Genomic DNA, 26908 nt, shown 5'->3' on the forward strand with positions numbered 1-26908 from the left:
TTTTCTGCGGAAAATAATGCCTTCCTGATTGTTTTCGAATATGCGCAAGCTTTTTAAGGCTTGCGAAGAAGGTTCGCGCCTCGGCAAGAATGCGGAACCCGGACGCTAACAAACACTCGGGTTTTCGTTAGAGAGTGGGGAGGTCGAAAGCAACGCGTGCTTTCCGGCATAACAGTTTATCGAGAAGTGGAGCTACGCGGAGCGCCTCTGTTCCGCGAGCAACGCGCGAAAAAGAAAGAGAGTCGCGGGAGTCGTGTTTTACAAAATGACGGGCGAAGAACGACAACAAAAAAGAGACGGGGAAGACGAAGAGTGCCGTGTCCTTTCCTCCTTCTGACGCGGCAATTAAGCGCCTGCCCAGCGAGAGAGCCACGCGCGCTGCAGCCACGATGATGAGCGGAGGCAGAAGCAACATCAAAAGACTCGCGTACACACAAACACGCACCGGCACCGCTCGGCGGTCTCTTCTTCCCCGCGTGTACCCACGCGGGAGTGACGTGCGGGCACACCCGGTGTGCTCGGTGCCTTCTATTTCGGCGCGCCGGCGGGTCGGCTCTTTCCCTTTCTGTTACAGTTTTCTCTAGGTCAGTTCCCGGCCGGAGGAGCTTCCTCCTCCCGCTATATAAGCGCCGCTCGTCCCCCCGCCGTGCGCCAGTCGCTTCTGCCGGTTCCCGCCGCAAGCGATAGCAGCAGTAGCAGCGCAGTGCGCGGCGTGCGAGGAGTCCGTCGTCCCCTTCGAAGTGTTCTCGAGGTCCTCGCCGAAGGTCAGCCACTCGCCGCCCAGTGTTGTTTATCGGCGCACCGCTTGACACCGACTAAGACCATCATGAGAGGCGTGGTGAGTGGGAACCTGTCCTCCGGCCGCTCATTCCGGCATAGCGGACCTTCCGGCCGCGCTCGTGCATCTTCTGCGGACGCTCCCCGTGGCGCGTGAGATGAAACAAATGAACCGTTTGTCCGGCCTTTGACGTCTTCGTATATATATTTGTTTATCTGCCGCGTAGTGAAGGCATTGAAGAGTGCGCTTAGCCTGTTGAAAAGCAAACAGGTTGTGTTTACACGCAAACCGGCACGCGAATGACTGTTCAGTCATGAACAGAGAGGACGCCCGTCCAGGCTACTTCTGTTTCCTACAAGTGTCGTGTGTTGTGCTTCCATCACGCAATCAGTCCCCGCCAACTATCCGACCAGTAAACAATTCTTCGTGAGGACGCTTTGAGCGTCGCGGTTCCGGTGGAACAAAGCGGTTGCTTGATTATATTCGAAAGAGTTGGCCTCGAGCCATGCTAGAAAAAAAAAAAGGATAACAAAAACCATGCCGCTCCGCACAGTGCAGATATTGCGGCAACACCTTTGCTAAGTGGTCGACGGTCAGTCGATGGTTGTAGGTGCCCACTGCACTGGGCCTCAGTGTGGCTTTTTCAGGCATCCTGAGCATCATGGTGTGTGTACCAGGACAAAGCCAAATGAAACGTCAAGCATTTGCCGCAGCTAGAGAAACAGGGCACTTACGGCATGTTCCTTGGTCTGTCGCTCGCGGCCAATATAGAAAAGGCGGACACGTACCTTTCCTAAAAAATAATAAGTAATTACTGCAAGTTATGGTTGACCAACTTAGAGGAGTCCTCCGAGTAGAATAGGCGCCTTCTGGTTGCTGAACGGCTCACCGTGAGAAGCTCAAAGTGGACTCCATTTAATTCACAGAGGATTAGAATCAGACAGAGCAGAAGGTACTTCAGGGACGTTAACACCATTCCACAAGAGAATCGTGTAAGATATTGATCTTCACGGTTCTCTAATAACGCTTTTTCTGCTGTCGTTATCTAAGCGAAACTTCCCGTCTCTACAGGAACGACCCCGATGCTTTTCATCTTATACTATATAGGATTATATATATAGCTTATATATAGGATACTATATATAGAGAACTGCGTGAGTTGAATCTTGGGCCGGTACATTCACTGAACGACAGCCCACGCATTGAAAGCAGTGGTCCAATGTGAAACTCTCACGCTTTTGCATAATAATTTTCTTCGGTTACGCCGAAAGTGAGATCAGGCTTTGCTCTTGAGGTAAAATTGTGGCTTTGGATGAAGTCAAGCTAACTGATGCTAAGCATCACTATGTTGTAAAGTTGACTAAGCATCACTATGGTTTAAAGTTGGCGTTCACAACAAAGGATATGCTGGAAATTCTACTGAAACTGCATAGCTTCACTGCATGCCCTTATACAGGCGCGTAAGGGCGAAATATATATGTTATAGGAATAACGAAGGACAGAACAAATGTGCACTCAAAACAACAAGCGAAACGCATTCGTGACATTATTGTCGAAGTGTGTCATTGCTGCTTTAGCGGTGTTCGAGCGGGTTTTTGTGATGGTACGCGATGAGGAAGAATGATCAAGGGATATGATGAGCTAAATCGTGCAGACAGGCAGCTCAGCATTACTTTTCGGCTCTCATCTCTCAGATGTCCGATTGCTGAATTTAGCAATAATTAACTCTTTGTGAAGACCTACACGCGTGTTTATGTATCAAAGTTATGCACCTGTAGTCAACCCTCAATTTCCTTTCTTCTTGTTAACCCCGCCGAGGTGACTCAGTGGCAATGACGTTCTGCTTCTCAGCAGAAGGTCGAGGGGTTGGTTCCCGGCCACGGCCGTCACATTTCAGTGGAGGGGGAGGGGGGGGGGGGGAGATGCAAAACACTCGTGTGATATAGATATATGCGCACGGTAAATAACTACAGGTGGTCAAAATTAATCCGGAACCCTTTACGGCGATGTCCCTCAGAACCCGCCGTGCAGTTTGGGGAAGTTAAACTACGCAATTTAATCCTTTTTTTAGCAAGTGAGATTGCGCCCTGGAGGATCAGGAGCTGAATTCACAGAGCTTGTCGTTGGTAAGTGCTCTTTGCCATTGGCTGACCACCTCCGATAATAAGATGGCCAGCATCAGGATTGGCTGGAATTTTCTCTTGAGAACAATCATTTCTTGCGTAAGATTTTTCTTACGGGGCGCGAATTTAGCATGTGTGGAAAGAAAAATGCTTCATGCAAAACGAATTCCTTCTGCACAGGCGTGGTGATTTTCTTTTTTCTTTTAATTCTGGGGTTTACCTGCCAAAACCACGATGTGATTGTGAGGCACGCACAGGTGTGGTGATAACGGATTGCGATGATATCGCTTGAACTCTCAAGGAATTTCACCTACCTTATTCAAGAGCCTGATTAGATAGACCGTGAGTTTTAGCGGCTGTCTGATAGCCAATAATGAAAAAGAGAGGCTTTATTACATTATACGGTAGTAAGCGCATGTCACTCGCAAACAGAGTAATAGTAGTAGTTTCACTGAGATGCCGTTCTCAGACCTTATGACAAATCTCAGTGCATTTATCGATTAAACTTCTGATAATTCAATCAACTCTCAAAACTGCATTGTTCTGCTGTACGCAGCCTTTTCTGACCTCGGCTTCGTCCACAGAAAGCTGCAGTTTTGCCGAATAATGCAAAATGTGCCTGAGAACTCCTCGTGTTTCAGCAGACATTCCATGACCGATTACTGCATACATGTAGCAGCAAACAAAAAAGCATACAGAGGATAACAATTCGGCAAACACACTCGAGACTGCTTACGTGTGGGAATGTGAAAGCATTATAGTCGCTTTGGTGCAATGTTTTCGTCTGCCCGTTCCTTGACCGCGTAAGTTCTCGCCTGCGTTTTAACTGCGCCTCCGTAAGGCCAAATGAAAACGCGCCAAGCGTCTCAAGGGGCTCGTTTGCCCGCGAGGGGTTCCTAACTCGAAAGACCGCCCAGCGGCATTCAATTGGACATTTTGCTTTTTTATTTCATACACTCATTTTATATACTCATGACCTGGTGCAACCTCCTACCCATTGGCTGCGCCGTCACATGCCCAACAACACACGTTCTGGGCCACAGGTTTAGTCACCCAGATGATGAGGATGATGATAATAATAATAATAGACAGATTTAGTTGGGCTTCCGCAGCAGCTCTGCGTATGGAGCAAAGCAGCAAACCTGCGGAGGTGTCAGTGCGCATGCGCAGTACGCAGGAGCATGCATGGTATCTTGCGTGCGTCCGCAGCTTTTCAAAAGCTGCGTAGCGTCCGCTACGGGCTCAGCGGGCTTCGCAGGACGTTCTCGCGTGTTCTCGCGTGTCCACGAGAGCGCATTCTTCGATATTGCTCTTGCCGAAGATATGACTCCGGCTTGTGGTTTGACTTCGTGGCGGCTGATACCATAGAATAAAGAACCCTGGTACTGGCTACAAAGTTTCAGAAGGCGGCATATGGCGGCGCTGATTAGCACACTACCGGCTCCTGCGCGTGCGAGTCAGCAATCCCCTCCTCAACTTACACGTCCCGCCAACTATTGCCGTCTCGTGCGCGCACGCTCCGCTACGCACGCACAAGCTCGCGCGCTGCGTACGTGGGTGGTTGCGGACGGCCAACTAAAACTGCCTAATAACTTTATTGTTCCGTCAGATAAGGAGGCCCCCTACTCCTCGGCACCGGCACACAGGCATAGGGGAGGGGGGCTGGGACCTCCGCTATTAGAAGCAAGCAAAGAGGTCTTGACTCTTCGCGGCTTCTTCCGCCAGGTGGATGGCTTGTTGCCGAGGGGCAGGGTCCTCCCCAGCCAGATGGCTTCGACGTGACATGCGCAATGATGCACTCGCTAGGCACACACTTATTCAACCAGAACCGCGGAGCCGCCGTGGCGTCGAGGAAGCGTGCTCGTCGCGCATCCCGGAGGCCCGGGTTCGTTTCCCACCCAGACCGAAATGTACCTGATATTTTTTTCAAGGGCACTAATTTAATTTGTTTACAGGAACCTCCCTGAGAAATCTGACGGCGATTCGATGTGGTTTTACTCTTTCCCGTCGGCCATTGTCTCTGTGCATTGTCACGGCTTCTCTCGGCGAATGGTATGATGGATACACTGTAAAACGTGTACTAAATGACGGGAAATATCTTGGCAGCGCCATTTCCCTGCGTTTAACAGTCAAAATTACGGCAGAATGTCATTTTTAAGTTGTACACCACAGCGTACTCCACTCGGCAGCCAATTGAATCGTGTTGTCACGAGCTATTTCTTTCTATTTTTTTTTCTTCTTTTCACGTTCTATTCGTGGCTCTCTTCTTTTTACTTTGTTGACGGCGACAAAAACGTCTTGTCAAAATGGCGCCGATGGCTTGACGAAAATGATAAGAAACATGACTATATTTTTAAGTGATGGCTGGTTTTTACAGTTACTTCGGGGGTTCTTGGTTCGCAGCCGAATATAAAACCCGTGAACATGTCCTCCACAGGAGGGCGGACTTTCTTGACGCCTTTTAAAGGAAAATTCCAAGCGTCCAAGGGCAATAACAGCATGGTTTTGTGATAAGCAAAAATGCGCAATTTGTAGATGACCATTTTATGTATACAGGCCCAAGCGCCATCATTCCTGAGTAAACGTTTTGTCATCATGTAGTTCGTATCCGAAAAAGTGATAAATTATCTGACAAATATGTCCGTCTGTGTTAAAACACGTGTAACAACCTTGTTGTGCATGCACAATTAACATATTTAAAAAGCAACAATGAGCCATTCCTTGTCTGCGTAAAGTGACAAGCTCTACTTTCTGCAAATTTTGCACCTTATAGCTTATCGCTTCGATGGGTCAGAATATTTATTGGCATTTGTACTATCAAATAAGGAAATCATCCTAAATGGCATTTTTACAACAGCATGTCGCGATCATCAATTTCAGCAAGAAGATTCGGATATGGCCTATTTACTCATCTTTCTTTTATTTCTATGGTGGCTTGCATAAAGCATTATGTTTGATACGTGTTATACCATGACGCGGTAAGGCCTGCGTTATGCATTGATTCAAGTAATGTCTTGCGGTATGTGTTCTGTGATATATTAGCTGGACGTGGCACTGTAGCGGAGGCAGAAGGAGACGGGAGTTTTCGGCTTGCAAGGCTGGACAACTCTATAATCACACTGGACAAACAGTGGCGAACAACTGCTTCTATTACCGGATGAGGACACTTTGGGCATGTTGTATTCAGTGGAAAGTGCGGCCAGTTCCAAGTACAAGTACGGGCCGATCCAAGGGCCTCCCCCTCCCGCAGCCTCCTAAGTACTTCCTCCGCCCTGGTAAGGTGGCAGAGTAGGGAGGGGACACGTGGCGGTATCATAACGCGTACATCATGCCAGAGGGAATGTTACAGCGAATGGTTTCCTTTGGCTACTGTCTTTCATGGTTGGGTCACGTGTCTCGTGGGAGGGAAAGGGCAGTGTGAGAGAGGTCGAAGGAGAGAGCACTCGCACTGATTGGTCTTCACCGCGCTCGCTCAATGGCCCGCGCCAGCGCCTCCGTCACGACTGACATCTCTCTGGCATCGGAGACGGGATATGACATATACGACTCCGAAGGTGAGGAAAAGAGCTGTGACGCACTTTCATCGACGAATGCCAGGCATAGTACGTGCTCTCGCGCGAGAGCTTTGTGGCGGTCAGTGGCGGCGCTGTGTCGCGTTTTTCCGCCGCCTGTGCTGACGGCGTTGCGGGGTGCGTTCGTTGGTGTAGCCCGCTGCTCGTATCTTGTGGAGAAACGCCACTTCGTCCTACGATACGCTGCGCAGAATGCCGAAGAAAAAGCACATCTTGTACTGCAAGTGAAAGTGTACAGCGATGCGTAACGGCTGGTGACCACAGATGAAACCGGGGGCAGTGCTATGAAATGACGTCCTCCTGCCGTTTGGTAGCGCAGCAGCACGCTTATAGACGTGGCAGATATTACCTATACTGAGGTGAAGTTGAGGTGCTCACTGGCGATATCTTCCGTTGCAGGTTTGTTTGTTGTGATGTTAATGAAACTCGCTAACAGGCATTGACTCGGGCTAGTTGTTGATAAGGTCAACTTGAAAGTGCGCATGTAGCTCTGGGACAGCCGGAGTAAGTGGGTTTAATTATTTATTTGCGTAACATTGGATATGTTCTAAATGAAACTCTTGCAGCAGTCAGTACGTAGCAGCCAGCGGCTAAATGATGAACAAAAGTGATGAAGAGTTGAAATCAAGCAGCAACAGCACATGGGTGTATGCTTCCATACTTGATGCAATAATTTGCCTGAAGAACAAGTCGTAATCGATAAAAGGGTCCGTCCAATTGCACTGATCTTTGTAAGAGCGCTAGCTTGCCGGGTTCATAAAATTATCAGCTTTCCACATGGATGAAGATACCGTAAGGCATGTTTATCATTTAATAATAATAATAATAATAATAATAATAATAATAATAATAATAATAATAATAATAATAATAATAATAATAATTTATTTACAGTACGCAGGAATGACTATGAGGTCATAGTGCTGGCGCAAGCAAAAATAAAATAAAATAAAAAGAAACGGCAGGGGAATATGCGTAAAAAAGCAATGAAGGAAAAAAGAACAATCTTGAAAAGAAGAGTGTACATACAACAAGGCGAAAGGTGAACATAAAAGAAAAAGGAGGAGAAGGGCAGTTGAACAATATGTGAAACTATGACACAGATACGCAAAGTTCCGAAAAGAACAATGACAGAGTTATGAAAAAGAGCGAGATCATGAAACTAAGCGTTTTAAAGACTCAGTATCCTGAGGTCGATTGCGTGTTGGTGATGACAGGCAGGAACATGGAAAGGTCTATGTTCTCTGGTAATCTTGCTTGGGATACGAAACATGATACAACTGAAATGTTCGGGGCACGTGAGAATACCTTGAAGGAGTTTGAAAAGAAACGAAAGGTCAGCGCGATTACGTCGGCAGCGAAGTAAGGACAATGACAAATCACCGCCCAAGCACTCCGCACAGATAGTGAACCAGCGAAGCTGAAACGAGCAGCCCCGGTGTTTATTAAAATTAAATTAAATTATGAGGCTTTACGGGACAAAATCACGATCTGATTATGAGGCACGCCGTAGTGGGGGACTCGGGAAATTTTGTCCACCTGGGGTTCTTTAACGTGCGCCTAAATTTAAGTACACGGGTGTTTTCACATTTCGCCCCATCGAAATGCGGCCGCCATGGCTGGGATTCGATCCGGCGACATCGTGCCAGTGTTTATCACTGGGTTAATCTCGACGGTTCATTAAACGACAGCTTGGTAGGCTGCCGGACTCTCGGTACGCAGTTGCTGCTTGAGCTCAGCTGCACGAGCCCGTTCTTCTGCCCAGGCTACAGCATCGGCACGGCGTAGACGAGCTCGTTCCCGGTTCTGCTCGCGGCGTTGCTGATCGAAAGCTGCCTGTTCCTCAGGAGTACGTATGACGCATGGCCTACCCATTTCAGTGCCGGAGAGAAACTGCTTTGTGCGCCCTCAGCTGCGACGGAAAGCAACGACGTCACTGCTGGCGCAGCCAATCACACGCCTCTCTTTCTCTTCTTTTTTCGCGCTCGCGCATGGGGTTGCGCCGGAGGAGCTTTCGGCGTACAGACGACAGACAGGCGGATGGATGGACAAATCGGCTAGCCTTATACAGCCTCGCTGTAATAATCCAACAGTGCTAGAACAAGGACCAGTGCCGTGTTAGCAAAGCGGCGGTGATATATGCTTAGAAACGTTTTCTGGGCCCGATCTGTAATGTCACTGTTGGTTCTAGAAATGCCATTCCAGACGACAGGCGCGGATTCGAGTTTAGCAAGACAGAAATCTTCCAGAATGCTGTAAGAAAATTGAATTCTCTCAATAGTCTGCGAACAGAGCCAAGAGAGCACATACCCCGCATTGCAACGCGTTTAGTGTGAGCTGAAAAATGCAAGGTTGTATAAAATGCACACCGAGATCATTGATCTCACAGGCCTTGCACAATGGTTGAGAATCTACAGAATAAGAAATAGAAATAGCAGTAGTAAAATACTTTATTGGGGTCCTGAGGAGCTAAGCGGGGGCCTGCAGGTCCCTACCCAGCCGTTGGCTAGTCCCATGTCGGAACAGAGAGGCCATGCCTGTCCGCTCGTTCACGGGCCCTTTGGACAGCCAGGAGCTGGACGTCCTGTCTCGGGTCTGTGATGGCCTTCGTCCAGTCTTCTTTGTTAAAATCCTGTGACACAGGGCACTGCCAGAGCATGTGATTTAATGAGCTAAATTCAGTGCCACAATCTGGGCAGAGAAATAGAAAAGCTTGCGTTTTTCGCGTGAAGGTCATGACTTTGGCCTTAATAGCATTCAATGTGAGTATATTATCTTTTCACTGCTTATAATAAGAAAGCACGTCAGACTGCAGGATGCGATAGCCATCAACAGCATGAATTTCATTAGAAATATTGATGTCATTGGCATATAGAAGGAATGAAGAATTCCGAATCGGGGAAAGAACGTCATTATTAAAAATAAAATTGGAGTGGTCCTAATACTGATATTGGAGGGACCCCGCTATTTGCCATGTAAAAAGAAGACGCTTGGCCATTGACGTTAAAACAACATGATCTATCAAGAAGATAACTGCACAAGAGATAGACAACTGACGAGTCGATACCAGAGTGCGTAATCTCGATCAGAAGCAGTGAGTGAACGACTACATCAAAAGCTTTGCTGAGGTGACATTAAATGGTGTCAACTCTCCCCATTTGAAATACCGGCGCGGTGATCTTCATGAAACTCGCGAGATTTGTGATAGTGAAGCGGCCGGTGAGAAATCCACGCTGATTCGGTATCAATGAGTTCTTCACAGTAAAAGACGATATGTTGTGAAGAACAAGCTCAAAAATTTTATGCGTGGCACAGAGAATAGAAATCGGGCGATAATTTGAGACATCGGTTTTACAGCCAGACTTAAAAGCAGGAAAAACACGAACAGTTTTCCACGTGTGAGGGAGAGTGGAAGTATTCAAAGAGTTATTAAATGTAGATGTCAATGCTGGGGCAAACATACTGCCGTAAGCTTTTAGAATTACGGAGGGAGTGCCATCAGAAATCCAAGAAATCATATGCCAAGAAATCATATAAACCAACGTAATCACCACGCTTGAAATCAAATTGAGAGGACTCAATAATGCCACTGGGCGAGCTCTGCCTCAGGGCTGACACAGAGACAGTTGTGTTTAGTGAAGAGTGAAACTTATCGGGACGCACAAGGGCAATGCCAGTATGAGAGACATCTATAACTTGAGCATTCGAGGGACAATGGTCTAATGAATTACGACAGGAATTACCGATCAAGTTATGCTGCTGTAGGGAACAGAAGTACAGAAAGTCCAACAACAGGCTGCATTTTGGTCTACACTCGTAAAACGGTTGCACCCTTTGGGGTGAACATTTGTCCCACAACGATAATCACCATCTGCCTTGCTTGTGTTTCCTTTCTTGAAAACTCGGCGCTCGCTACTTTCCTGTCGAGAATGCTGTGTCACGCTGATAACGTGCAAGCCGTTTGTGACTCAGAAGTACCGGGCTCGCAGCGTTAAAAACAGGAAATGCGGGCAAGACAGATGACGATTATCGTTGTAGGACAAGATAAGCCCCAAAGGGTGTAAATTTTTTAAAAGTGTACGTAATGATTGCAATGAGAATATCTGAGTGCGTTTCAATCAATTCCAAGTGCATTAAGATCACCAAGAAGAAGTACCCTGTGCTTGCTATGGAAAGATACGACAATTTCAATAGAAGAGACGACCTCATCAAACAAGACAGGGGAAATATTCGGCGGTACATAGAAAGTTCCAATTCACAATTTTTCAAAGCGCGCTAGGCTGACTTCAAGCGAAATCGACTCCTGTATACTTTCGCATTGCACCGAACACATCTCAGTGAACTGTCAACAGGAATAAATGCGCCACCACCTTTTTGTTTAGATCCACTTAAGTCCCGGTCACTGCAGAATACGTTGTAGCGTGGTTATAAAAAGTCAAAAGAGGTAATTTCACTTCAGGACCGTTGGGGCGATAACAAAAAATAGGAAAAGAAGAAATGACATTGGAAAAAAAATTCACGCGATTTGGTGCAAAGTCTACGAGCGTTTTAATAATAATAATAATAATAATAATAATAATAATAATAATAATAATAATAATAACTTAAGTGGTCAGTTGAGCAAGTGCCATTGCTTGACCGCGTAAGGACATTTCAATATACTTCAAACTTAAATTTGAGAGAAGCATAACCAAAGTGCTCATTCAGAAAACGAATGATTTAAATGGTCTCTGAATAGCCTGTTAAGATGAAGCGCGTAGTATAAACCTGAACCAACAGGCCTTTTGACATGTGCTTAGCTTTAAAGATAATAAAAACCTGAGGTTCATGGTCACCGTCAAGAGTCGTGTGCACAACTTCCATTTACAAATATTTGAAATCAAGTGGAATATCTTTTTCTAGCTAAAGAATTGAGGGCTGTAATTTATCATCTATTAAGACAATAAAGTCTCCGTGCGTCTTGTTGTTACTTGGTTCATCGATCATATAAGTTTAACATTAGTATTCTGCGATATGTCATGCATCACGCGGTATTTTCTTTCCTTGCTATCATAGAGCGGCGGTAATGAGCGGATTATAAGCGTCACCAACCGGGAAAAAGCTAAGTCTCAGCCTATGGGAGCGTTTTGCTGCGTAATACTTACATTTTGATTAGTCCTCGCGCAATACTTCGCATTAATTTCTGGGCGCTCTTTTATTTGAAACATACTTTGCCTGTTAGGCACTCCACTGTATAAGTAGGTGCCTGCCTCTACCCGTCTGAAGCTTTTTCAATACAGGATCGCGTGTCCGATGTTGCGATTTGAACCAAGATACCCCAGTTCCGACGCACTGCGCATTGGGCCACAGACGCATTCGTAACACGAGCGTACAGCAGCTCCGCCGCTCTGATTCACTCGTGCAAGCTAACGCCTTGAGACCGCTGACACGCACATGACGTCCCATAGCAGCCACCAGTTTCCCAATCCTCCCCTGTGGCAGCCAGCGCTTTGAGACACCATGGGAGGATGCACCCCTTTCGGGATCAACCGTAACTGAACAGCTTGTAATGTGTAATGTGTCTTCGCCTCAGTGCAATACCCCATTCGTCTTCGTCGTTCCGTCACACTGCCGTTGTCGCCACACGCACGCTCGCGTCACACACATAAGCGATTGCGTTACACGGGCACGTTGAGCCATCCAGTAACACTTTGAGCGACCCAAAACGATGCTAGATAGCCAGCTATCTGCAAAACGCTTCGCATTACGTTGAGTCCCACAGTGCGTGGGATCTGCGTAACTCTTTATTTTTTTTTTATTGCGCGTGTTCTCGTGCTTATCTTCAATAGATTTTTTTATCGCTTCTAAATGGAACATTGGCTCTTGGTGTACCAACGTTGCATTTAGAGCATAGCAGTTGCCCAAACTTTTTATCTTCTTAATTCACTCCAAAGTTTACATTATGAGCTCATATGTTTTGGAATTTGTATTGTGCGTGTCAGGTTTTATTCACGGCATGGGGTTTGTACGTATGCTACGTGCTCAGTGCAGATTAAACAGTGTAGGCGCTATAGATAATATATGTGTTATCATGATAAACGTAATTCCAGCACCATCCTCGGATTTTCAACTTCGTCATGCGCTGCTTTATATATCGTTGGTTATTTGTTGCATGTGTTTCATGCAGGCAGCTAGGGTTAGCAGCCTGGACTGGTTAGCTGCCCAGCCTGAGTGTCCTTTTAATTTTTCCTTTTTAAAGCGTTAGCTTTTCTCAGCTCGTTCCTCGGTTTCGTGTCGTCCGCGCCGTCCGGAGCGTTCGCCTTCTACCAGCTTATATTCAAATGTGAAGAAGTCCGAAACTACTAATATGCATTGTTGCGCTTCTACGTTTGCTTACATGCGTAATAGTTGCTTGATTCAGGCTCCAAAATGTACATTTGAGACTACGCCGACTACAGAGCGTTTCAACGTCGCCATCCCATGTAATTGCATGTAAAAGGAGTTGCTATCAGCCTTTCTCTTTTCTGTTCGCGCTTCAACTTAAGCTGATAGTAAGGCTGTGTCGTGGTCTGCAAGTTGATAAAATGTGCTCAGATCACGTTTTTTGGAGCGTAACTAACCGCACGAGCCGTCCAAGCAACGTAGTGATTCCAGAGTTTCGTGCGCGCATCTTCAGGAAAATGGATGTTTCAGTAAAGAACGCATAATGCTAGGGGTGTGGCATTAAGGCTACTCGAAGATCAAGGTTAAAATATTAGAATCACCCCGATGCAAAATTTATGGTGCGCCGTCCATGACCCTTTGATGCCTCGAATGGCAAAGAAGAGGCTGTATTTTGCAAACAATTAGCCTCAGAAGATGAAGCTGGAAGACAGCAGTCACTTCCTATTAATAAAAACTGGTTGTTTCTTTATATGGCTTCAGTTTAGTTCGCTTTCGTTGCTAACGCTGAACGTCGGCAGTCCCCACAGCACTTTTCAAGAACTAAACAGTTGATCTTTGAAGGAGGCAGCCAAAGAAAGTCAACTTAAAGTTCACGCTGAAGGACGCTACAACCTGTGATAATGCCAACATTTTACGTGCAGCTCCAATGACAACAAGATGCTGAACACGCTTTAAAAAAACAATGGAAAGGAGGAGTCAGCGTGAGTAAAGTTAAACCAGCAATGGGACTGTTGGTTATGCTCATAAGAAACAAAAACAATGACGAAAATAAAGGCATCGAAAAAAATCTTCCCTCCTATCCCTCTGTCCCTACACCTTGTGTCTTTTACCTCATAAACAAGCTGGCAAAGGGAAAGAAGCTATTGGCACAATCTAGAGAGTTTCTTTTTAGACTCGACTAATTATTTTCTTAACTCACCCGATTCTTGGCCGATCCCCCATAGTGGGCACGAGCCACTCTTGGAAGCAAACAAGCAAGCAAACAAATAATATATGGAGCAGTAAAGAGAGATCGGTATTCTCATTCCCCGAAAAAAAAGAAAGCAAAATACGGCTTGTTATAAAAGCATCTCGTCGCCGAGGAAGCGCAAAAGCGATAACAGCCACCGCTGAACAGGCAATGCGAGGGGCATCTCGGAGCAAGCAAAACAAAGCAGCAAAGCAAAAAGCACAAGAAGCAGGCGGAAAAAGCAAACAAGACGACTTGAAAGGTTCCTCGAGGGGTCGTCGGCGAAATTGCCCGCCACAAAGCGTTAGGAATGCGCGGCAGCCTGCAGCGAGAAACGAAAAACGAAAGCGCGCCATGGTTCTTCTTTTCTGGTCTTGGAATAAGGACGGCCGGCGCGTGCTCGATGCTGTTCCTCTTCCCCCCGCAACAGCCACCTCCACGCGGCGGCCACTGCCTCGGGCGCACCAGAGAAAAGCGCCGGTTTGCCACCCTCTCTCCAACGCGCATTGACCGGGGTATAGCCGGATCGCGGTGATAGAAAAAGATGATGGTGGCGCGTTCTCTTTCGGCATCGCCAAGGTGAAGGCCGGCGAAACGCCAATCACGCAGGGTCAGCGACTCCTGCATCGCGTACTTCCACGCGCGCGCCTGTGAAAGAGGGGCGTAGCGGAAAGTCGGGAATTGGACAGCCGGGTCCCCCCCTCCGAACCTCTCGCCGTTGAACGTCGCCTTACAGCCTGGCCTTCGCTTCCTCCCCTCTTTTGCGAGGTCTTGAATTTGGGTTATCCGTGGACCAGCGAATCTTATGCAGATCCACTCCTCGCTGTTTAGTAGTGTTTCCCTCACTCTGCCCCCTCCCCAATCCTCTCCCCCTTTCGCGTTGGTTCGTTACTGCTCGCTGTTGGCAGCGAGGTGTTCGAACGAGCCGTGCAATGGATGCCGCGCTGGAACCCGAAACGAGTTCTCCCTTTGGAGCATGTGGGAGCGCACACCTTGCGTCCCGCTCCGAAACGGCTGTGGCGGCAATCGCCGCCAGCCTGTCAGCCGCCCAGGGGAGCGATGGCTCGCGGTGCGCCTGCTTGGCGTCCAAATGTGCCATTTAGAGTGATACCGTGACCGCGGCGTCTATTATTGAGGAGTATCGCCGGTCATGCGGAGCTATGCCTATCGGGATGCAACGCGCCGAACGGCGTTCGCAAACAGCCTGTCACGAACGGACTGAATATCACGGCCTCAATCGGCCAGAGATTGCGCTGCCAACAAGACGCGCTTTATTGTGTAGACGACGGCCCGCACCGCGCTGGACCATGGCTGCCCGTGGCGCTTCTCCTCGAATCGGCCGCCATTCACGCCGGGGCCGCTATGCTGCCGCCATGGTAGCCCATTCACGCCGCGTCGCGTGCCCGAATTTGTCAGTACACCGTAGTCCAGGCACTCTTCCACTGCTTGTGTTCTCCTGAGCAGATCATCTGGAGCATAACTGCCGTGCCAGTCTAGCACTGAAGTTGAAGTTTACTGTAGTCTTTTTAGGGTACATTGCATTTTTACACTTTTCGGGACCCAACAAAATTGTTAAGGGGTCCCGAAATTCAGTCAGAGAGATTCGCTTACCCTGCCATAGAATCGATCGCCTGAGCAGCTTTGGAAGCCCGGGGCGCGATCGGAGGTCCTTGTTTCAAACGCGCGTTCAGTTGGCGTCCAATCGCGTGAGGCGAAACTGAAAGCAAACTGAACGCGCGTTTCGAACAACAATCTCCGATCGCGCCCCTGAATGCGATAGCAAACGAAAGAGGCGCGAATTTGCCAGATAAGTACACAAAAGAAGTAAACTGAAAAGCATCCAGGGCATCGGGCGATCAGAACACGGTCGTGAATTGTGTTTCGTGGGAGTGCCACAGCAAAGTTTTGTAGCTGATTTATTCGGAAAAAGAAGACGAATAAAGAGAGAAAGCCGGCGGAAATGCAATACTATAAATGCATATTTTTTTGGCCACGTGTGCACAATAACGATCCTGCAACACGTGCTTGTCATTGTCGAAGAACGTCTGGCGCAAATTCCCAAATACCGTCCTTATCATCATCGTCAAGTGCGTAACACAGACTCTGGCATTGTTGTGACACCAGTTAATTAATACAGAAGGAATTTGTTCGTACTTTTTTACGCGGCTCAATTACCTGGCAAAGGCTATGCTGCCGCAGTGCCACGCTGTGGGTCCTGCGAAGGATTTATAATTCTTCAGAGCAATTCTTCGCAACCAATATTCATTAGCACCATAAACATGTCTACGCTTGTGTACGCAAAATAAAACGAGCAAACGCAATGACTTCGGCGTACGTACATCTATATTATTGCGTTTGACCGCTACTTGCCTCGGTAAAGTACCTTTTAAGAATGACTTTGAAAGTTCAGCAGTGTACTATAAAATGCTACGATAGACTGGGATTGACATCCATTCGGGTGATCATCAGATGGCGAATGAAGAGTGCTTCAGTATAGCGAAGCACTCACCTCGTCCTATAGTCGATTGCAAGCACAGAAGATGCTGCGCTTTCTTCGAACAGATGGCTAATGTTAACAAGCGCACAGTTTAGCTTTTCTTCTTCTCGTTGCTGTGTTGTATTCGCGTGGATGGCGTTGCGTTATCTTTCTTCCTTTACTGTTTTACCCTTCACTTTTCCTTTCTCCGTGCGAGATACCAAAACTGAACATTCCCATTTGTTTACCTCCTTGATATTCGTTTCATTTCTTCTCTCTCTTTTTCTCTTTCTACGCTAAGTTACAAATAGGGAGTATAACTCTGTGCGCCGCTCAGTTTCTCTTATCGTGAAAATAGACGAAAGCATTAAAAGCTCTTTGAGGCACTCGCCTGCTCCCGTTTGTGTAGCGAGAGGCTTGACAGCTGCCTAAACATCGCGTCAGTTATTTTAACGGAAAGCAAACGAATCAAAGGAAGAACAAAGAAAAATTGTGCTCGTTCTTCCCAGTTTTTGACATTACGTAGGGGTAATAGCATTTCCGCCAGCAATGCGCTACCTTATCACACATGAATGGATCGTGCACAAAAACTAGGCCACCTACAACCATAGTGTAGTTACAGTGCAAGGCTAAACATGGACAGAGACAAGAAAGAACGTGTACAACGCTGCAGTGCTAACTGACCGCGTAAACACACTTAGCAGAAGTGTCACCTCAAGCAGAACCTTCTTGACGCTGTTTCTTGTCACCACGTCTTTCTTTCCTCTAGCTCTCGTTCTCATCTTCCTATTCCCCCTCTCCCGTCCCCCTGTGTAGCATAGTCAACCAGACACATTGCTGGTTAACATCCCTGCCTTCTCCCTTTCTTTCATTTTCCTTTCCCTCTGCTGTTGTTTTCTCTGTCCCCGTTTAGCCTTGCGCTGTAGATACATTGAGGATGACCCACCAACCAGCCGTAAACGTTCACCTATAACTGTTACCATCCCATCAAAGGAAATACTTAGGAATTCAAATTCAGCCTGTATTCCAAAGTACGAGCCTGAGTGCCGGAGCACGTAAAAGAGGCACTCTCGTGAGCTCAAAGTAACAACGACATAAGTCAAACGGGTACTTGGTGCGATCTGTAAAACTTTGCAATAACCTCTCCCCTCCCCAAACCATAACTACAGGAGCAAAAAGGGCCCCTCAAGGCAAATCACGAAACTAGAGATTGCAGCTACACCCGTGCCATGCGATAGAAATAATCATGCGTAATCAGAATCAGCCTAGGTGACTGAAAAAATAGTTAAATTTAGTTAAAGTTTTAATGACGTCAACACTTGCGTGATACCAAACCCATCGCACACATCTTGAGGCAACTTTTATGGAAATGGCGGGGCCTTGTGCGTTTGAAAACTTGGAGCATTCAAAATTCCGTGCCCTCCTCGTATGCGTCATCATCATGACGAATGGAGGCATATCAGAACAGCTCGAGAATGTAACACAGCTTTGTGCACTGGCTAGGTAATGACGCAGTTGATCGTCATTTTCTGCACGAAGCAGTACATTTAAGTTAATTTGCTTCTGCGTAGTCATGCTGTCTTGTGACGTAACATAACAGCTACTATTACAGGGGCGCCAACAGTCGAACTAAATTTGAGAAATGGCCCTGTAAATGTAAAGTTTTCTTACCTATGCTTTAGCAACTGTTAACATCAAAGTATTTTTATTGTGAAGGCACGTTGCACTTCGTGTACGGCGATTCGAACTATTCTTTAAATTCTTGGTCAACAAATGCTCCATGGTAATGTCACGTTGCATAAAAGTTATTCCGGGACATCATGCTCTTCACGTCTCTTTTCATAGCCTAGGTGTAGCTTTTGGGCATCAAGCCACATAAAAAAAGAGAGAAACAGGGTAAATTCTGTAAGTTAAACTGTCATACCGTGTAGCTGTAGGAGCAAGTACGCTGGCGGCTTTGCGCACACACTACGAATATTTAGGAAAGTAATTCAGGTCTAGCGTTAACTCGCCAGAACTGATCAGCCCCTCTCACAAGTTATTCACTAACCACATATAGCCACACCAACAAAAAAGTATATATATATATATATATATATATATATATATATATATATATATATATATATATATATATATATATATATATATATATATATATATATATATATCTGTGTGTATGTGTGTGTTCGGTTTAAATTATCGGTTCTCAAGAAGAAAATGATGAATAAATGAATGAACGTTTAATAAAATAAGGATGACACTACTTATTGAGAACGAGGGGATTAAAAAAAGGGTACATTTTACAGTGAAGCCGACTCCTTCTCAGGCCTAGATACGGTGGGTGACGCTTGTCTTCCTCGCGAAGGTCAGGAGGCTGAGCAGCATCTTAGGTTCCAGCTAACGTTAGCCAAGCTCTAAGCCAAAACACGGTGCAAGGTGCGATTTCAAGACCAGTGGTATTCGGTTATTGGAATTCTGGAGTCCGAACACCGTGAGTCTTATAACTGTATCTTGCACTATGTTTTTTTAAATCTTTTCTTTTCGTTGAACAGTTCGGCTAACATTAGCTGCGACACACTGTACACATCTATATACAGTCGCCGGTGATTTGAAGATGATCGGCTGCGTGAAAGGCTTTCGTATTAAGCGCTCCTCACCGGTAAGAAGGCTGCAGCTATCTTTCATACGATATCAGATGCTGCCTAAATTGGTTATACTTTGAACCCCTCGTGAAAATAAGCAACCTTTGCACGCCTTATACCAACCCAATGATGATTTAGGTGATCACGTTCATAAAGGCGACAACTGTACCCTTTTCTTTTGTGCGTCGCTGCCGGTCGGTGCTGTCCACAGTTCATCGGCGCACAGTGCCGTATCAAATACAAAGCTATGAAGAAGAGAATTATATATTTCGTGGCTCTTCGCGAGGCATTTCAGTGCAAGCACTTGCTCCAGCTATGCCCTAACTAGAAATCAAATGGAGATGTTGAAGGAAACACGCTTGCGGCTACCACAATTTCATAGAGCAAAAAAATATTAAATAAAAAAATTATAGGCCGCCAGGAACTTAGCACCCGTAACTCTCTAAGTACATGCCATGCTTATAATGCGGTTTCTATGACGTGTCGACACAGGCGTGCGCGCGCGCGTCACCTTGCACTCTCTCATTTATCAAACCGACGTTTCTGTATGCCTCGCCTATCTTACAAACCCGCGAATTCGTGCACGCTGTGACGCATTCGCGTACGCTTGAGTTTTCTACTATAGATAACCCAAAAGCGGGTGAAGTTCGCCAATAATGTTATAAAATAAATGCACAATCGATGGTGGAGTTGAACCTCTGTCTTCTAACACAGCAGCTCAATGCTTTAACGACTAAGTCACGATCGCTTTCCTTTTCTCTTTATCGCCAGGTTTCTGCAAGTCAGAAAGTGAACAACATAAAAAAAAAACGTGTGCACGAATAAAGACAACCTAATAGGCATCCCAGACAGGTAGCGCCACTAGGCCGTGATCGAGGCACTATAGGCCAAGGTCGCACGCATGTTTCTCTCGTGCCAAAGTAGCTCGTCAAAACGTCTGGCATGTTCGTTACGTGCCAGTTGTTGGCATTCCTGGTTAGACTGCACCGCCTTCGGGATCGACCCATTTTTTTCGTCAGAGGAACGTGTGATACTTCCAGTCCAAATGGGTGAAATCTCGAAGTGAGCGCTATTGTAATAAAATAATCGAGATATGTTATCGGGCACTCCTGAGTGACCCAGACAGTGGGCCATGACTTGGGCCGGTCCAACCGGACAGGTGACGCGTGGTTCAGCCTGTGCACGCATCCACCCGCTGGATTAAAAGAGCGTGGCCCGTACTCACACACACACACACACAAAAAAAAAGTTCTTACGCTAATGATCGTCGTGGCAGAAGATTCTAGCCAACCGAGTTGTCGGACATATAGTTAGCCAAGGAAGCCGGCGAATGGTAAAGCGTGCTCTTGCGAACGATACCAATAAGTCAAGTAACTATTTTAATTAGCGAAATAAGTTAGTAAGTATTTATTGTAATTAGCGAAATAAGTAGGTTTTTTCTGTCGAATGATGTCAGCCCGGGGATACAATCGATCTGTGGTGACGTAGCTCAAGTAAATGTTGTAGCATTTCTTAAAAAAATAACGTGTTCGAAGTAAAAACAAGAGAAACAAAACTCCGTAAACATGGTAACAACCCGACAAACCCGTCATGCTCATCCCTATACTTTTATTCCGTATTCCCTTTAACAAGAGAATGGAATGCGCTTCCACGTTAATGGTGTCCCTCTCTTGAGACCTTAGAATCCACTCTTTAGCTCTGTGTAGATTTTTCTTCCGTCTGTATTTCTTGCTCCTCCTGCTTGGACATTCCATGTCCTGCAGTAGTCAATGGATAAATAAATGAATACGTGGACCCACCGCCAGAAAAAAAAAAGCGCATATATTTCTAGCCGGCGTGAACTCCGGACCTGAACCGGGCCCCTGAGATCGGAAACGCGAGCTGACATGGCTCCTGGTCTATGGACCAAGAGACGCCCACTGGCTCGTCGTCTGGATAAAGCATTAGAAGCGAGCAACTTGTAGTGTGTGCATACGCCTCTCTGTTTCTATTTCCTTCTTTCGCCGTTGGCTTAAGGGCCCGACCACTATTCTCTACCGCAGGCACTGTCTGCCTTGTGCCTGCTGTGGGCCCTAGCCCACACCGAAGCCGGCGGCGGCGGCTACGGGGGAGGCGCCGTGGCCGTCGCAACTCCGGTCATCGCCAAGACCACGCCCATCCTCGTCGCGGCCTCCAAGCCCGTCCTCCCTAGCATGGGCAATGCAGGCCACTACCTCGGCTACGCGGGCAACGTCTTCGAGCAGCTGCTGAGGTTTAGCGGACACTACGGACTCCCCAGCGGTGGCGGGGGAGGGGGCAAAGGTACGGGCCAGTATGGCCTGCGTAATCCGAGGTGGAAGCGGATCCCCGAAGACAGCGGCACACGTGGTAGTCGAATGGGTGACGGCCGCTTCGTAGTCGCCCCGACTGTTGAGGTATCGCGCGACATTGGAGCTTGAGCGCGCTTCAGCATTAAGAAAAAAAAAAAAAAACCTTTATTTAACCTACGCTGAGGTGCGTGCGCTCGTGAACAGAAACTTTAAGCAAATTTGTACATGCGTACAAAGGCATCGTTGGTACACAAGAGCGGTTAGCAAATCGGGCGCCTGCCAATAGTGAAAGCGCCGGCTAAGGAAAACTACTCGTGAGCGGGAAGGAGTCGTAAATATGGCCCTTAATCTACTAGCTAGTTTAATTCGGAACGCGAAACCTTCTTCAGATTCACTGATGCGCATCATTCTGTAAGAGCGGTGCTGTGTCATTGATGCCGTCAAGAAGGGAAGTTTAATTAGTATTTCGAAAGGTTCCATTTAATTTTCTATTATTATTATTATTATTATTATTATTATTATTATTATTATTATTATTATTATTATTATTATTATTATTATTATGCGTCGCGCTGAGTGGCCAATACCGAGGATAACGACGGCGTGACGGCCTCCGGGCCGAGTGTGAGCCTAAGACGAAGGGTGTAAAGGATGAAAAAGAAAATGCTAACCTAGAACACCCAGTTTCAATGACACATCATGGAGGAAAAGCGGAAAAGAAGACACGCAATTGTGACACGCTGTCAGGGGACCGCCTTCAGTCTTTGATACGGCCAAATGAGCGTTATGGTTGGCACTGTGGCCGCGCATGGCCGGATGGTCGACCAACGCTGTGAGGCGACTTCGCTGCGAGGCGAGAGGCTTACAGGCACTGCGCGTCGTTTGGCTCCCTTTCTTTGTTCGCCAGGTCTGTTGCGTGCCGTCAGTGTGCCCGTGTTCAGCGGCAGTGTGATGCTGGGCCACGGCCTGGGTCGTGGCGGAGGCGGCGGCGGCGGTGCCTTCCTTCTGGGCCACGGCGGCGGCTACGGTGGTGGCAGCGGCTTTGGCGGCGGATCCATCAAGACCTACAAGTTGGCCCATAGCTCCTATGGCGTTCCCGTCGGCCTGCCCGTCAGCTTGGCCCACGGATGGCACTGACACTACGGGAGCTGGCCCTCCCGACACTTCCTCAGCGTAAGTGCGCGTGTTTCCGCTGTTTGGTGCTGATAGGTGTAGCTCTCGCGCACGTGTTACGCTGTCACATAATTCTGATAGCACTTTGGATATTTCCTATGGACACGCGTACGTGTAAGAAGGCTTAGCACGTAATTACAAGCCAAGAGCAGTCATTTTTAATGTTCTGCATATAACATTTCCTCGTTCACCTTTCAAGATTTGTACATGAGAGTGCTTTAGGTTTCTACCACGACGCCTTATCACGACGCCTTGTCATGACGCCTCAGTGCGTAATTGCTGCACTTACGATATGGAATGATGATGCTCTCGTTTAGAGTCCGCTATATATCCGTGAGTCGCTCTATGTGGATTACATTGTCTTGCGTCTAATCTCCCTGCGATGTGAAGGCTTACTCGACCAGTGAAACCGATGTAGTTGCCATGCCTATCTTTCTTGTATGCATGGAGACTGTCACCCACTCAGTGAGCGATTGCTTAGTGTTCTCATTTAATTTTTGTATAAGAACTCAGCTCTAATAAAGCACTGACTGCGACGCAAACCCGCACAGGCACGGTGTGCGCATGTGGAGCACGCATATGCTATAGTTTACGTCGCAGAAGATGCCGCTTGACAATCGTGAACTGCGCTAAACTCTTTTTCTTATTGCATATACCATGGAACGTATACGCTTATCACTTGCATTATCTTTCGAAATTTTTGATGGCAGCCAGTTTTCCTGCTTTTTGAAATGTTAAGTAATGAAAAGTATTTGAAGTATGATAGAAGCGTATCGTTCGGAGCCGTTTACTTGTGGCAAAGAGAGTAACAGCTGCCACCACGTGGCTGGATAGACCCTTCAATATGAGAAATTCTCGGTGCAGTACGCAGAATGGCATTGACTATACTGTTTTCGACCAATCCGTTGGCTAATCGGCGACGGGCTGGTCACAACGACGTCGAAAGAGCGCACCTACCCCTGAATTGAGCCACTGAACTCGCGTTCGCCTGCTATCGCAGAAATTGTGCAGATCCAACGCACATTTTTTGGAATCTATCTGAAGCTAAGTTTTCTTGAAGCGGTTACTCGAATGCTATAAATGTGCCCGTTTCGTTGCTGCGTCCTTGGCGCAAACTGGCGCGCGCTCTCGCTGCGCAATGCGACGCGCGATCATCTCGAGGTTGGCTTTGGAAGGAGTGCGATTACCGGGCGGCTGTGCTGGGGCACCGAGGTCCCATCCTCGGGGTGCGTGATTCAATTTTTGGTGGCCCAGGCATCGAGTGACACTCTTGTTTCTTGCGCAGCACTTCCGGTTCACCTCCTGAGACGACCGGGGACGAAATTCGAAAACAAAAATAGAATAAAAATAGTATACAGTACAAAATTCCTGGGTTCCATTATGGATATGATACCAGAGTATATATAAGGATAGTTACGAGTTACTGCAGCCCCTCCGGAATAATTAGAATTAATTAGAAATCCCCGATTAGTGCACACCAACGCACAGAATCGTGGACTTTAGAGACCCGTCACGTGAGCACGACTTTCGCGAAATTCCTGGAAACCCGGAAGTAGAAAGCGGATGTAATGACCTCACTAATGATGTCTCACACAATAAGGTGGCATCGTATTTAACGGACTAACTAATGGAAAACAGTTGCCTCCGAGTTCAGTTCGTGCCTTGCGTTCACCTAAAGTTAAACTGAAGAACACCAACGCCGAGGTGCGAGTGCCACCTAAAGTTAAACTGAAGAACACCAACGCCGAGGTGCGAGTGCCACTAAGAGACACGTAAGTCAAAGATTAGGGTCGCCGACCATTTTTTTAAGTGTGAGCTATTCGGCAAGACAGGAGCAACACCTAACAGCCACGGCCAGGAAAGTCCGGGAGGATTCGAAAAAAAAAAAAAAAGAAAGAATGAAAGAAAGGAAAAAGAAAAGAAAAGAAAAACTCATCTTCAAAATTTATTGACAGTCGAAATAGCTGATACGCTGCTTCCATAGGCACTTCTGAGCATGGACACGCTTAGTCCTTTATATGTAGGAACACTTCTGTGTTCGATTTTGACACGGTGTTATGAAAACTGTGATTTCCGGACACATTTTTTGATGTACATGGCGCTTTAGATAGACATAAGACAAAACCCTAAACTACAGTATACAGCTCTTTGGAATTGCCAAGTTACATAGAAGTTTCTTTCCACAATTATTGCTTTTCGCGAACAAAAAATATTCCCAATTTTCGTTAGATCTATGGATCATAATAAGTTGATCTTCGCATGTTTCTCAGAAAGGTAATTCAACCGTAAAATACCGAGCTTGTGAATGCGTGGTGTGCTCTTCAGCCTAAAGACGCAAATTCTTGTGGCAATTTCATCTTCGTTACCTGTGCGACTGCAGGTATTCGCGAAAACGGCGTTTTCCTAGTTAAATCACATCTGTTTTCAGTGAGTTGTCATTCGTGCCCCCCGATTCCGGGACTTGATCTTACATAAGCAGGGCTACTTATTGTTGCTTTTTTGCGTAAGCATTCTTTGGCGAGCTCCCCAACCCTGTCACGCAAAAAGTATAATGCCTTAATATCAGCACAAAAATGCGTAATTTGCAAAGTTAAGACATTTAATCATTATGATAGTCTATATGTAGATGATTGGAAACTTGTAAGCGAGAAGGAGCAATTTAAAGCAAAAAAATAAAATACCCATAGTGCTCCTTAGAAAATACACGGGGAAGCTTATAGTAAGGGTGAGCCAACTGATGTTTGGGGTTGGGTCAACTTGAAATTTGGAGGTGGGCCAACTGAAATTTGGGGAAGGGCCAACTTGAAATTTGGAAATGGGCCAAATTAATCTTGGGGTTGGCCAAATTAAACTCCGGGTACGCCAACATAAATTTGGGTGTGGGCCAACTTGAAATTTCGGGGTGGGCCAACTTGAAATCTGTGGATAGGCCAAGTTGAAATCTGGAGGTGGGTCAACTTTAAGTTTGGGGTGGGGGAGGGGTGGCCCAAATGAAATTTGGGGATGGGCCAACCTATATTTCGGGTGGGCCTACTTGAAACTTGGGCTTGGCACAACTGAAATGTGCAGTTGGGCCAACTCGAAATTCGGGCGTGGCCCACTTGAGATTTTGGAGTGTCCCAATGTCTATTTGAACGCTGCTGAACGTCCTTCGAGTCATTAAGACCTCGCGGCGAAGTGAGCACGATTAGATTAGATTGTGGGGTTTTACGTGCCAAAACCACTTTCTGATTATGAGGCACGCCGTAGTGGAGGGCTCCGGAAATTTCGACCACCTGGGGTTCTTTAACGTGCACCTAAATCTAAGTACACGGGTGTTTTCGCATTTCGCCCCCATCGAAATGCGGCCGCCGTGGCCGGGATTCGATCCCGCGACCTCGTGCTCAGCAGCCTAGCACCATAGCCACTGAGCAACCAAGGCGGGTGAAGTGAGCACGTTAAGACGCTTGGCGCGTTTTCATTGGGCCTTGCCGAGGCGCAGTCAGAACACAGGCGAGAGCTTGCGTGGACAAGGAATGCGCGCATAACGCAGGCTTGCGAGAGCGACAGCGAGGGCGACATGACATCGCGGCGATGCACTCTCCCCTCACGCAGCGCTCTGCTCCGTCGAGGCGCCCTCATGCCTGGCGTTCCGGCTCAATTGGTACGATTGCGTTGAAGGGGCCTAAGCATTCTTTGCCACCGGAAAGGCCATGGGTGGACGCGCATCGACTAGCAAAAGCAAGCAAGCAAAACTAAGCAAAAACGAAGTGACAGCCGAGCAAAACAATGCTTATGCATTAGTAGGCAAGTCTCAGAATTTCTGTAGCTTTTTTTTTCTTTTTTTTTGATTACACGTGAATCAGGAAACATTCACATCTGTCAGGTAATTCCTGCTACTCGACTTTCCCGGTGGTCGGTAATAGAACACACAGTGTGATTCATCTCACTCTTTCTGGCTGTTGCACACGCACACACACGCAAAAAAAAAAAAAGAAAGTGCGAAGAAAGTTCACGCGTCATTTCACAAGCGTGCGCTGACCAGATGCTCTTTTCTCGAGGTATCGAAGCGCGTTCTTGTGTAACTGTCACAGTGAAAATACAGCACGGCAAGAGCGTCCCGTACTGTTACGTCGGTAGTGAACACGCCAGTGGAAAAATGCCACACGTCATTACAAACATATCAGTGCGGAAATAGGACATATGTGTCATTAGTCTATATAATATCTTGAACGAATTTACACTTTATAACTGTTGAACAAAACGATCGACGTAATTTGATTCGTTTTTCAAAATAATAACTAATATTACTTATTACTGCTGTATATTTATGCTTTGTTATTTATTCTTTTTGCAGGTAACAAACGACACATCAACCATCTGAAATCCCGGAGGACACCTGTACATAATGTTTCACATTACAGATCATTACGTTTTCCTTTTGTTCAATAAAACACGTTCTATTTTGCTGTTTGAAACAA

The 26908-nt window shown here is 46.8% G+C and overlaps 1 protein-coding gene across 1 annotated transcript; it reads left to right on the forward strand.

Moving 5' to 3' along the window:
• Positions 1-643: 643 nt before the first annotated feature.
• LOC126546244 (uncharacterized) lies at positions 644-26908 on the forward strand. The gene is made up of 4 exons (XM_050194399.3): positions 644-838; positions 21009-21267; positions 22183-22448; positions 26785-26908. Exons 1-3 carry the CDS (start codon positions 827-829, stop codon positions 22410-22412), a joined length of 501 nt encoding a protein of 166 aa, XP_050050356.1. The 5' UTR covers positions 644-826; the 3' UTR covers positions 22413-22448; positions 26785-26908.

The sequence above is a fragment of the Dermacentor andersoni genome, chromosome 1 (assembly GCF_023375885.2).
Source record: "Dermacentor andersoni chromosome 1, qqDerAnde1_hic_scaffold, whole genome shotgun sequence".
NCBI lineage: Eukaryota > Metazoa > Arthropoda > Arachnida > Ixodida > Ixodidae > Dermacentor > Dermacentor andersoni.

Bases quoted from the DNA above. Each gene is read 5' to 3' on its own strand.
- LOC126546244 (XM_050194399.3), top strand. The intron at 21,268-22,182 runs GTACGGGCCAGT...TTTGTTCGCCAG, and splicing joins TGGCGGGGGAGGGGGCAAAG to GTCTGTTGCGTGCCGTCAGT.